We start from the raw sequence: 12,337 nt of genomic DNA, 5'->3' as shown, positions 1-12,337 counted from the left end.
GGGTCTTATCGTCTGCCTTCCAAATCAGTGGGTTTTCCTCCAGGGATTTAAGAGCTAAACAGAGAGAGCAGTGTCTCGGCTGGGCTCTGCCTCTGTGGCATTCTTTCAAAGGTCCCTGTTCAACTGATGGACACTGTCTGGCTTGAGACTGCACAGAGGGCTATTCGCAGTCTGTCTCAGTCACTTTCATTAAACACTTCCTATCACCCACCCCCCTTTTCTGCCAGTTCTGTTTGTCATTCAATTAGGAGTTTCCCTTAAATGTTTCTGAAGGAAACTACCTCCCTTTTTCGATTGAACTGTCAACCGCCAAGTTTTTCATTAACGTGACTATTTCAGGCCAAACTTTCATGGCTTCTTATATGCATTGAAACAAAAATATATAAAAAAAACAAGCCATCATAAATGAGGTGAACATCTCAGACCCCATTATTTATATAATTAAACTAAACATCCATATTTTTGAGTAAGTCAACGTTGTTTGGTTGTATTTGCGGTGCCTCCTTTGCCTCACTGGACTGGCAAGGTAACGTCACAAGCTAACGCCACGAGCTAGCGCCATACGCTCATACGCTAGCGTCACAAGCTAGCATCACAAGCTAGCGCCACAAGCAAACGTCACAAGCTAACGTCACAAGCTAACGTCACAAGCTAAAACCACAGTAACGCAGTTAAGAAGTCAGCAAATAGCCTAACCTTTATGGACAATTTAATTAAGAATGTCTATGGTATTGAATCCAAAATGGTCCGCACTTCTCTGAATGGTCACAATTATCCGTTCATCATGGCTTGCTTGTTTTCTCCAAATTTGGTTAACAAAAATTACAACAATAGCCTAGTTTACTCATCACGCAACAAGGCACACAATAGATCAAAGTGACAAGACTCAACACATTACACAAACTGCGGAATTTGGTCAGAACATTACAGACTGATTTGTTTTGTACAGTAATTCAAAAGTAACAGCCCTCTTAGTCAACATGTCAATTAGTCCGTTTTACTAAACAAAAAAGCCTTCACAAGTCTATGTGGACTTGCAAAGGCATATTTGCTCTTTTCCTTTCTTGAGCAGTGACATTTACTCATTCCAATATCATGGGTTTTTCTTGTTAACCGGCTCTGCCCCATCTTTTTTTCACTGTTCAGTTTGTTTCTCTCAGTGCATTTAAAATCACTCTGTCTACAGGATTTGTATCATTGTCTGTAATCCATATGGAAAAAGAAATTGTACTTGTCATTGTATGCACAGAGGATTTTACTCTGTTTGTTTCCTAGCAGGGAGATCAGAGGATTAGGAGCTGGGTGGGGGACTGACCCCATCAAATTGGGTTGGTTTTAAACGCATCCAGCAGCAGGCCGAGAGTCATGCTTTCAACGCCTAATAAGACTGATCTGCAGCACAACAGCAGCGCCCAAATGGCTGAGTGGCGCAAATTTCAAGTTTCAAATTTGACCAAAACATCTGGGCTAATCCCAAAACCGAATTGATTTCAATTCATGAATGCACAAAGACTTCTGGTGAAGTATGATCTTTTCTGATTTAACCATTATTAATGTATCTGTCCATATGTAACAGAAAGAATATGCTATTTCTTCTTCAAAAAGTTACATTGCCATAGAGGATGGCCAATTACTTCATGTGTTATGGTCCTGTGTTAACGTCCAGGAATTTTAGACCGGGATACATGATAACCTATGTCGGACTGCAGAGAACCAGGTTCCATTCAGCCCAAGATTATCTGTTCTGGGAGATGGGTCAATCCTAAACAGGATGGATAAGCACATAAGAAGCTGGGTCCAGACTAGTTTAAGGATAGCCAGACAGATTATTTTAAGTGCCGCCAATCCGGGAGTGGGCTGTTGAGATGGCTAGAGTTGTCGGCGTTTGAAAATATGTCATAAAAACAGTTTGCCAGATTGGATGTCTATACTAGAAAATGGGAAAAGTGCCTGAGCTTTCTGGGGGGCTCCTAAGAAGTTTGGTGCTTGGGAGAGACGTGTATGATGGGCTTATGGTGTCATTTATACATATATTTATTTGGTTTATTGTCTATTTTGTTATTATTTTGTTGTATGGTCTTAAATATTGTAGTTAATGTGTCATCTTTTTTTTTATTTTTGTCTGGGTGGGTGGTGATGAATAAATCGGAGGGGGGTGGGGTATGTTCATATTTTGAATTGTATGTTTTGTATGTTGTTTAAAAAAATAAAAATTGGAGTGGATGCCTGAACACATGATGGACATGGCAGAAGACGACTTGGTTTTCACTCATTTTCTCTAAGCTAACAGAACAGAAATAGTTTGACAGGAAAAAGAAGATTTATTTCAGGATTACACCACCTGATTTCAGCTGCTTTCACATTTTCAAATTATAATAAGTAATTGAAATGTAACTGCAACTCACATTTAGGACATTTTAATCTGTTTACTATGTTTGCACATGCAATTTTTCCGTCATCACCAGTGGACATGATCTAAGTGAGGGGTGTGAGTGGGTGTGTGTTATCTTTCTATCACTGTCAGAATCTCGTTCACAGACAAAAAAGTAATTTAGCTTTACCAAGGAGCAGCGGTGGGGGCAACCCAGCTACATGTGATCTGTCTAAAGGTGCTTCCATCTAACAGCCATTCATACAGGAGGAGATGCATAGAAAGGAGTTGGGAGACATGTATTCATCTGAATACTTATTTATCAGCTAGCAGACATCAGAGGGGTCTGATGGGTGTTGTTCAGTGCCGTTTCCTCATTTTCTCTCAGCCCTTGTTTTCCCGAGGCTTAAGCACTGCCTTGTATGCCGACTGCTTTCATTTCAATTTAAAATAACAGATAACAGACTGCTCCAATGATTCCATTGGTTGTTAGCAACAGTGCAGTTCCAAAAGGCTTAAAACAAAAAGCCTACTTCTACACCGAAGCTATTAATTAGCTTTTGTCAAACTTAGTTAAAGCAGAATATAAATCAACTATTTGGATTCACAGCAGGAGCCACCTTTTCTCTTGTAAAATAAAGTGCAAAGTAAATGATTCACAAGACAAACTGTTAATCCACCAATCCTAACAAGTAACAAGAACAAATTCAGGATACATTTTATTTATTATTATTATTTCAAATTTCGCATTCTCTCCATCCCTACTATCAGCTAAAGTATAACCACAAAATATAACATCAAAAAGAAAATACCCTTCTAATGCTTCCTTTTAACTGACTAATGCACTACTCACTGTGAATCTTTGCCTGGAAAATTTGTAAACATATGCTCTTCCGGGCCGGCGTGCCGTAAATAGTTTAATCTGATTTTGCAGGGGATCGAACCCACGGACAGGCATTAAGAGTAACTATATTAAGATAGCCAGTCTTCTCGCTGACTGTCTAGTTTGATTATGTAGCTCATATAGAGGCATCAGTATTAAATTGAGAGTGTATCTTAACCAGTTAAAAAATCCTGTAGCTGCATTAGTTTATGAAGAAATATTTATCAGATCAATATTGGCAGATACCCAGTATTTAAAGGACTCAGATTGGGATGGGGGCTGAAAAAGCTTGATCAGGACATCACTAGTAATTTGAGTTTGCTGGGTTTTGCATTGTCTCGAAATGTTCATACATAATACCAACCAACCACACGACTGTTCGTCTCGACTTCTGCTAACGAGGTGTATGATGGGTGTTGTTCAGTGCCAATCTATCACTACAGAGCGTCAAAGTAGGGGATCATCGATTGATGTTAGCCTTTGACATTTGTTCACATAGTAATGCACCGATGAAATATAAACAGCACATAGAGGAGGGGTTGGGTTCTGACTGGATCCACTGCTGCCGAAGCTAATCAAGTTTGTTTCTACCTTACTTCTGTGCTGCCGCTCAGGGACTGCCGAGATGAACTGGAGGAATGAATCACGTCTTGTAAAAAACACAACTTTGTTTAAATCCAGTTAAGTGTGAAGGCCACCTGCATGGTTGACCTGAAAACATCTATTTTCAATCGATTTCTTACTTTGGGCGACGGAATCCTACATGAAGTTACAACAGTTTCAGCTATTTCACTTTTTTTTTTCCCCCCTCGATGTTATTCTGATACTAAAACAGAAATAAGATTATAGATAAGATATGAAGCCAGGTCTGAGATCTAAGCCATGTATTTTGGTGAAGGAACTGGCGTTTGTTTTATACTGTGGCGCAATGTTTCCTCTTTACAAAATGAGATGTATTCACTTTTTGGGCGTCTAGAAGAAAGTGTCTCTACTGATGTTTAGTTCGCTCCTTTAACAATCCAGGGTTGGCTCTGTGCTTGGGACAGTGAGCATAAAATATATATATTTGAGGCTGCAGACCATGAGACTCATTTAAAACACATGATCATTTGTTGATCCTTCCATTTTCAATGCCATGACAAAAAGTAGTAGTGTCACTGTTAACAGCTCATACAAAAAAAACCACCCACACACATACAGAAAGAAACTGACAAAGTGAAAGTAAACATGAACCATTTCAGCAATCAGGTCTGGTCCTGTTCAGTAACAAAAATAATGAACCCATTCACTTGCCCTTCCCAAAAGATAAACACAGTCTATTGCCACTGTAAATATGATCAAAACACTGCTGCCACTACATTAATCTATGTTCAAACCAGAAAAGTGCACTCAGCAGAGTGCAGATCTCCGCCTGGCAGAGAAAATAATTGGTATGTACTTTCAAGGTTGTATCACTGATGATTTTGTCCCAGTACATCCTAGTGTGTACGTCAGAATCACCCCTGTATTTTTGATTAATTCATTTTTTGTCTTCTTGAGTAATTAAAAGCGGACGAGAGACATATTTGTGTAGTGATACGAACTGAACTGGTATTTACTGGAAGGGTTGTATTTACTCATTCCTCCTTATACTGCATCATTGAAGGCCGCATAGAGTGCAGGACACTCTTCATTTCATACTGTACTGTACTTGCTGTGAGCTGAGACAGCGGTTGTCTTACCAAAAGTAGGTCTTCACGTGCTCTTGGATTAACACCCATGTCTCCCCAAAGTCGTCTGATTTCCACAGCTACAGGAGGAGAGAGAGACGGTGTAAGGGGGTGGGGGGGAAGGAGAAGAAGAGGAAGAAAAGGGGGATGGTGCACTGTAAAATGTAGGTCAAGCTCATTTCTTCGTTTTGGCTCTTACACACGTCAAAAGGAGAACACTGGAGAGCCGTTTGACGCTATTGTGCTCAAAACAAGAAAACCAAAAAAGCTTCCATGCAAACAGCAACCAATGGTTTCTTCTCTTGTTTACATGAAGCACTATATTACACACCTACTGAACATTTGATAGCAGCTCAAGAGGTACAACAAATTCTCAACTGAAGCATTTCCTACTATTAAATTGTAAGGAAATAAATGCAACAGAAACAAGACTGTTAAGTGAAGGAATTTTGAACAAAGCGTGTTCCACCATACTCGCATATCATCATTTATGTATGTTTATAGTTATTCTAGGTATACTAGTAGTAAGAGTATATGTATCTAAAAAAAATATATATATATATAGCTTCTTACCCTAAATTTTGTTACAGAAATTGGAAGAGGCTTCTCTACAAGAAGCAGGAAGGCAGCACAGCTTTTCACACATTTCACGCAGTCACGTGAATCGATTTCAAATGGTTTGATACTGAATATGCCTGTGTGATTCTTGACATTTCCCACATGAGATTGGATCATAAAACAATGATCAGACTACACCCCGTGAAGATCAAGCTGGCGCCGCTGCAACTGGAGTCTCTACCTGTTTGTTTGGGTGAGAGCCGTCGTAGCCGAGCACCAGGTTGGATCTTCTGCTGTGGAGCAGCAGATCTGTCGGTTTGAAGGGCAGAGAGAAGCCCTGGACGCTCTTACAGAAGTCAAAGGTGTTCCACAGGTAGTTGTTGGTGGAGTCCACAAAAAGGTACTGAAGAAGAAGAAAATACACACTTTTAGCACAACCAAGGCACAGGGTTTCCCCCCAGAAAAAATTGCCCAGAGGCAAGTGTTTTTTTCCCAGACAAGAGCCTAAGACATAAGAAACTATTTGAAACAGAAATATGATCCATCCATCCATACATCTTCGTCCGCTTATCCGGTGTCGGGTCGCGGGGGGAGCAGCTCCAGCAGGGGACCCCAAACTTCCCTTTCCCGAGCAACATTAACCAGCTCCGACTGGGGGATCCCGAGGCGTTCCCAGGCCAGGTTGGAGATATAATCCCTCCACCTAGTCCTGGGTCTTCCCCGAGGCCTCCTCCCAGCTGGACGTGCCTGGAACACCTCCCTAGGGAGGCGCCCAGGGGGCATCCTTACCAGATGCCCGAACCACCTCAACTGGCTCAGAAAGATGATGTCTTGGCTTATTTTGACAAATTCTACTTCAGAAATGTATGAGTCCTACATATTAAGTGCACCATCAACACATGTATTCCCCAGCACTCTTGATTATGTAATGGTACTGTGCTAATCCCACAATTCTCAGCTCTCTTTGATGTGCTTTGTCACTGTATTCCCAATAACCACTCAATTCTGTGTAAGCAGGGAACTGTATAGCTACACTGATGACAGGCAGAATCCCAAGACACACTAAGAGAAGAAATAAAGATGCTCCCTTAAAAATGTAATATCCACTAGGAGGACTTAGTAGCATCTTATCCAGAAAGTATTACTGAAAAACTCTCCACTGAATATTTTTTCAGTTTTTAAAAAGGGATGCTCCAGCAATTTACATGAAAATGTTCACTTTCCTTAATTAAGAAGATCTATTAATAGCACTTTGTCAAAATTCTGTCCTGGGTCCTGACTAAACCTACATTTAAATTTTTTTTTTATATTCTAAAAGTAGTTTTTTTAAATGAAGATTGGCCTTTGAAGTACATTGGAAGGAATAAGGCCTTTTTCTTCAAGATTAGCTTTAATCCTTCTTCCAAGGATGAGAAACTGCAACTGAACCATGTGGGCCATTCGGTCTTATAATGAAATGATACTTTAAAGAATAAATGGTACCTACTTTTGCTTCATATAATCAAATATAAAATAGTTTTATGTCTCGCTTTGGTATGATCTCAGTATGCTTCAAAGGAAGTGCGTAAGGGATGGTCAAACTGATTTTGTCACTTTTCATGTGTACAACTGAGCACAAAACAATAAATGCCTTTGAGAAAAGATTGACCAAAAGTCATCCACATTTGAACAATTATGCTGTCTTTATGATAGCTGGCTTTTAGCCCTGCCTTCATGCGGGGCAATTTACAGCTATAAAAACTTTTGCCTTTAGACTTGTTGGACAACATGCTATGCAAACTAGTAGGGCTGAACCCGAATATTCGTTCGGTGGGTTGGTATTCGATTTGAAAATTTGACATTCGAATATTCGTTTTTTATTTTATTTTGGTTTATTTATTTTCTGCATTTATCTCTCGTTCACACTCCAGTCAAGTTGGTGGCGGTAATGCACATTTAAGTTGATTTGCCTACCGCCAATAAACTACAAAGAAGAAGAAGAGGATACTGTCGGTACACGATGACGCCCACTTTGAGCATTTAGCGAGCTGGGCCGAGAAGCTAGCGGCGATAACAAGTGCGGAAATGGAAAACTGTTTCGCGTTTTTCCGTTGTGATTTGGCCAGAAACTTCAACATTGTGAGGCGAAGAGATCGTTTTGGAATATAAAGCTTGGATATTACATTTCCTGGGACTCTTGGGGATTTATGAAAATCATTTTTTGGTCAAAATACCACTTTGTTGCTGAAAGGACAACGAAAACAGGTATGCACGCACTCTCGGCTGCGCAGATTACGGCTGAATTGTTTTATTTTCTGTTACTTTGTAACAGTTGTGTACATGGCTGTATATTTTAAAGATTTAATGCTTTAAAGTTATAAAAACGCTCATGAGTGGAAGTTTTATGAGGTTACAGCGACGCCCCAGTCACAAAGTGTCCCGTTGACAGGACAGTGATCCTTGAGATGTTAAAAGTTTATTAATTCTGAAGGCGTCTGGCCTGTCTATCTATATTGCACCAAATACATACTTGTAAAGTCGTTTGGATGAAAGGTTCTCAAAATAATCAAAATGCAAACAGACAGACACATAGAGATTCCTGCCTTTATTAGAGATAATAATATGTTCAGCCCCCTCTCTCTGAAGCTTCGAATATTCAATGCTCATTACTACCGAAGCTTCAAAGCTCAAAAAATGGTATTCGGACCAGACCTAGAAACTAGTTTGTTTTAAACATACCCCAGGCTTTAGAACGCTACTTTTAGGAGAGACTGCTTTAATTCCTTTTGATCAACCTTGAATGTCTCTAGACCATCATAGGAGTTTAATTGAACTGTGCCAACTTCAATTCTTTTCAAAAGATGCAGGGCGTGAAGTTCAGAGGGTATGGTCAAAGGAAAACCAAAGCCAGGATCTTAAACAACTCCATATATGTTGGAATTTGGTAGCTCTCCAAGATGTACTGTATCGGTGTTGAGGAACAGATTGTAGACATGGTATTATAAAAGTCACAATCCTTAATCATAAACAGTACCCAAGAGCACAATGGCTTTCATCGCTGTACAATGGAAAAAGTGTGTTTTGAAGACCCTCATGTCCACTTACTGTACCTGGTGTTAGATGTGTTTATTATGCATGCAGTTGATGAACATAATTCCATTCTTGTCTACAGATACTCCTCTACTGTACGTTTCACCTTATGTTCATAACTTCACCTTCAGCAGTGCATTCCTCAATGCCCACGAGTAAGTCGTGACTTACCCTCCTGTTGTCGGCAGGGCTGTGGTAGAACTGGGAGATGATCTGCTTGCTGCCGTCCTTGGCCTTGAGCCCTGAAAGCTGGAACTTGTCTGAGACGAGTGTGAAATTGGTCCCGTAGTCATAGGACACATAGACCTGGAGACGAAAAGGAGAAGAGGGAGTAATCAACGACTACACCTTGTGGTCTGCGATAGCCGTACAAAAAACATGGCTCTGGATTACAGTATGTAGAAAAAGGCCTAAACAGTTAGTTGTTTTTACATCAAAATTGCGATTTAAAATTGTGCAATTTACAATTTGCCTGCGCCTATGTTTTAATTACATAATTAACGGTGTCATGACAAGCTTTGCAAATGAAAATTTAAGCGGGCAACGGGGGATTTCGCTTACTCTAATGTCACCTGTACATTTTCTCAGATGTAGTTTCTATGTGAATTAGAAAATCAACAAAAAATAAATCTTGGCTGTTGTCTGCTTAGATGCTCTTTTTTATGCCATTGTCTGTGCAGTTACGCTCTATCAAACATGCTTTCATAGACCCAACATTTTAAATCAGATATTGTCCAGTTGATGTTGTCCATCTCTCATATGATGGATGATTACATATGATGTAATCATATGTAATTTATTGATCAATACTAGGTACTATTTATGGAACCTTTAAGCAGGATAAAAGATAACGGTTTCAATCTTAAGGTCTTAATATTGGTATTGGCCTTAAAAACATATGGACATGGAAAGTTTCTGCCTCCTAACTTTATTTTTTAACATTTTTCAGGCAAGCTCTAGAAAGCTAATGACATCCACAGCAGCCCAGGTGGGGAAGTCAAAACAGAAATAAATAAATAACAGAAATGCTAGGTCCAAAAACTGTGCTTGAGGTGTGTGTGTGTGTGTGTGTGTGTGTGTGTGTGTGTGTGTGTGTGTGTGTGTGTGTGTGTGTGTGTGTGTGTGTGTGTGTGTGTGTGTGGCAGATGGAGAGCTTAATCTGTGGCTCAACAGTCCTAACATCAACAGAAATGTTAGACAAACACACACACCTTCTGCTGCACTGTTAACTTATTGAAGCAAATTAGTGACTGAGATTCAACAGAAAAAGGGGGTAAGACTGATGATATACATATGTTATAACAGACTATAAAAGGCCATGGATGCGCTAGGTTTAGTTTTTCTATATGTCTTATGCATGGATGTGTCCAGGTGTACTTACAGAGCTGGTTTTGGGCCCGGTGGCTCCTGCGCTGTCTCGAGCCAAGGCGACAATGACGTTGCTCTTCTCTCCAGCCCAGTGGACCACCATCTGGTTATGAGAGTCGTTCAGTTTGGCCTGCAGGACAAAACAGATATATGAACTAAACAGGCACCTCGGGAAGCAGACTCAGAAACACTCTAAGAGACCGATGTAAAATGAAACCACATTGATACTGGGTTACTGTGAAGTGATAGACAAATAGACCAAAGAGAATTTGAAAGGCTTTTCAACATATTTATGTGTCCCCAGTGTGTCTAGAGACCCCCAAGGTATGAGAAAAGACCATCCTGTTTCTATTACTCCTGCTTCATACATCAGAAAACGTGTGTAACAACAAGCTAGTCAGATCTGATGGTGGATATGACGTCCTAGGGGGTTAATGTGCCATAGAAACCACCTCCAGTTAGCTGACCATCCTCGCCCACGGAGTACCTGCCGAATCGACCTCGCTGACTGCCATTGTGGTTTCCTCCTGGTAACAACGCGTGACCAAAGCACGCTACTTGTTCTGCTTTATTATTAATTGCAGTTTAGCCTGTTGAACGTAGCGTCAGTTAAATAACGACAGTAGTAGGTTGGATGTGGCAAAAATAGTTTTTTTATGTTGTTTTTTTGTAGAACTTTATAATGCAACAGAAGCTCAGCTGGCTTTGTTGTTACATGAAGGCCTCCTCTGCTCGGTGATCCTCGCCGGTGTGTTTGTGCATTGCTGCTGTATTGTGTGTGTGTGTGTGTGTGTGTGTGTGTGTGTGTGTGTGTGTGTGTGTGTGTGTGTGTGTGTGTGTGTGTGTGTGTGTGTGTGTGTGTGTGTATATGTGGATTTACTTGATAGAGTGCCATGAAGGTACATATGAAAAACAAAAGGTCAAACTGTAAGGTATTTCAGAAACAGTGATTCCTTTGCTTAGCAATGTTGTGAAAGCTTGACTAAAGTTAGCACCCAGTCACAAACGTGTTTAAAGCCAAAAGCTGTGGTAGACCGCTGGACAGTGTGTGTAAAGTTTTGCTGTCACCGAGGCAAATACACCTGATATGATATACCTGATACTAGTATTAGTGACCCACTCTTGCTGCTCCGTTGTAGTTCCAGTGTTACATACATATTTGAATAATGTCACCAGTCCTCGGTCCCATATTGCATTACAAACAACACAGATTGTCACTAGGTAAATGTAGCTTTTTATACCGGGAACTTATACTAAATGTTACTTATACTGAAAGCTTTTGGTACGTCACAACAACACAACAAGTGTCGACCTACATAAGTGTTCTCCGGGAGCATACATTTTTTGGTTCGGCTAGTGCAATATCTGTGTATGCGGTCTCTAAAAGGAGGTGATAATATTAGTTCAGTTCCTGTTGAAATAACATGAAAAAATAGGAATGTCTAGTGGGAATCAGAGCATGTGAGTGGAGCGCGGCATGACCGGGCAGGAGGATTTTGGATGGAGTGCAGAGTGGATTTTTAAAAAGTTGGAGCGTCGCCTTATCTCCCGCTCCAATTTTTCCCTCCTTCAAGCTCACACAATTACTTTGAATCATGCCCAGGCCCATCTCTGTGTTACTGCAGCGCGGGCTGGACATGCAGATGAATGGTGCCCGCTATTGAATGTTCCAGCTCAACAAAATCAGTTACAAATAAAATCTCATGAATTTGGTCATTATATACAAATTATTTTGATTTAACTCATTATTATGTGTTGATATTGTTGTATTTGTTTAAAAATATCACAATATTTTATTATAGTGCTTAATGCTAATGCTAGGCCCATGACGTGTACATGCCACCCCTTGGTGTTAAGATTCTTATTATCACTGTGAATATGTTATATACTGGGGCGACGAGTAGACCTATAACAAATCAGCCTGATCTGCTGACAGTCACAAGAATAGATGTAGACATCTCATCAGCCAAACATATGGCTTGAATCTGAGGCTACGGCAGACAGTAATGACTTTTGTCTTCACAGTAAAACCTCAGCCATAAAGCCTGGCAGTCTGTAATGATTTAGACCCAGGCACCAAGTCAAGCTCATTTCACTTCTTTTATTTTGGAAACTAAAGACGCACTAACCTTCTTTCTTCAACAGCCCAACTGTCAAAACTAAAACAATGTAAGAAGATAAAGATTAACAACAGCTGAACCAGCTCTTAAGGCTTAATGACAACTCCTAAAGGTGTGGCTAATGCTCACACACAAGGCTATGACCTCATGCTGTACAGCCAAGTATCTGTTAGGAGTTAAAATAAAAAAAAATAAAGAAAACACACAAAACGAATAACCAAATCCAAGAAGGTTGTGCATACTGTAGTCTGAATAGGCT

The 12,337-nt window shown here is 40.2% G+C and overlaps 1 protein-coding gene across 2 annotated transcripts in view; it reads right to left on the bottom strand.

Moving 5' to 3' along the window:
* The window catches only part of sorl1 (sortilin-related receptor, L(DLR class) A repeats containing), a 94,124-nt gene that overhangs the window by 60,390 nt on the left and 21,397 nt on the right, over positions 1-12,337 (bottom strand). For both annotated transcript variants that reach the window (XM_028573713.1, XM_028573714.1), the window contains exons 2-5: positions 9,972-10,088; positions 8,762-8,896; positions 5,763-5,924; positions 4,976-5,043 (exon numbers count right to left, since the gene is read on the bottom strand). In XM_028573713.1, coding sequence (XP_028429514.1) covers positions 4,976-5,043; positions 5,763-5,924; positions 8,762-8,896; positions 9,972-10,088 — 482 coding nt within the window. The remainder of the gene's footprint in view (positions 1-4,975; positions 5,044-5,762; positions 5,925-8,761; positions 8,897-9,971; positions 10,089-12,337) is intronic.

This window comes from Perca flavescens, chromosome 3 (genome assembly GCF_004354835.1).
Source record: "Perca flavescens isolate YP-PL-M2 chromosome 3, PFLA_1.0, whole genome shotgun sequence".
NCBI lineage: Eukaryota > Metazoa > Chordata > Actinopteri > Perciformes > Percidae > Perca > Perca flavescens.
The sequence above is the reverse complement of the archived record's forward strand: the minus strand, read 5'-3'. Positions and strand labels throughout refer to the sequence as shown.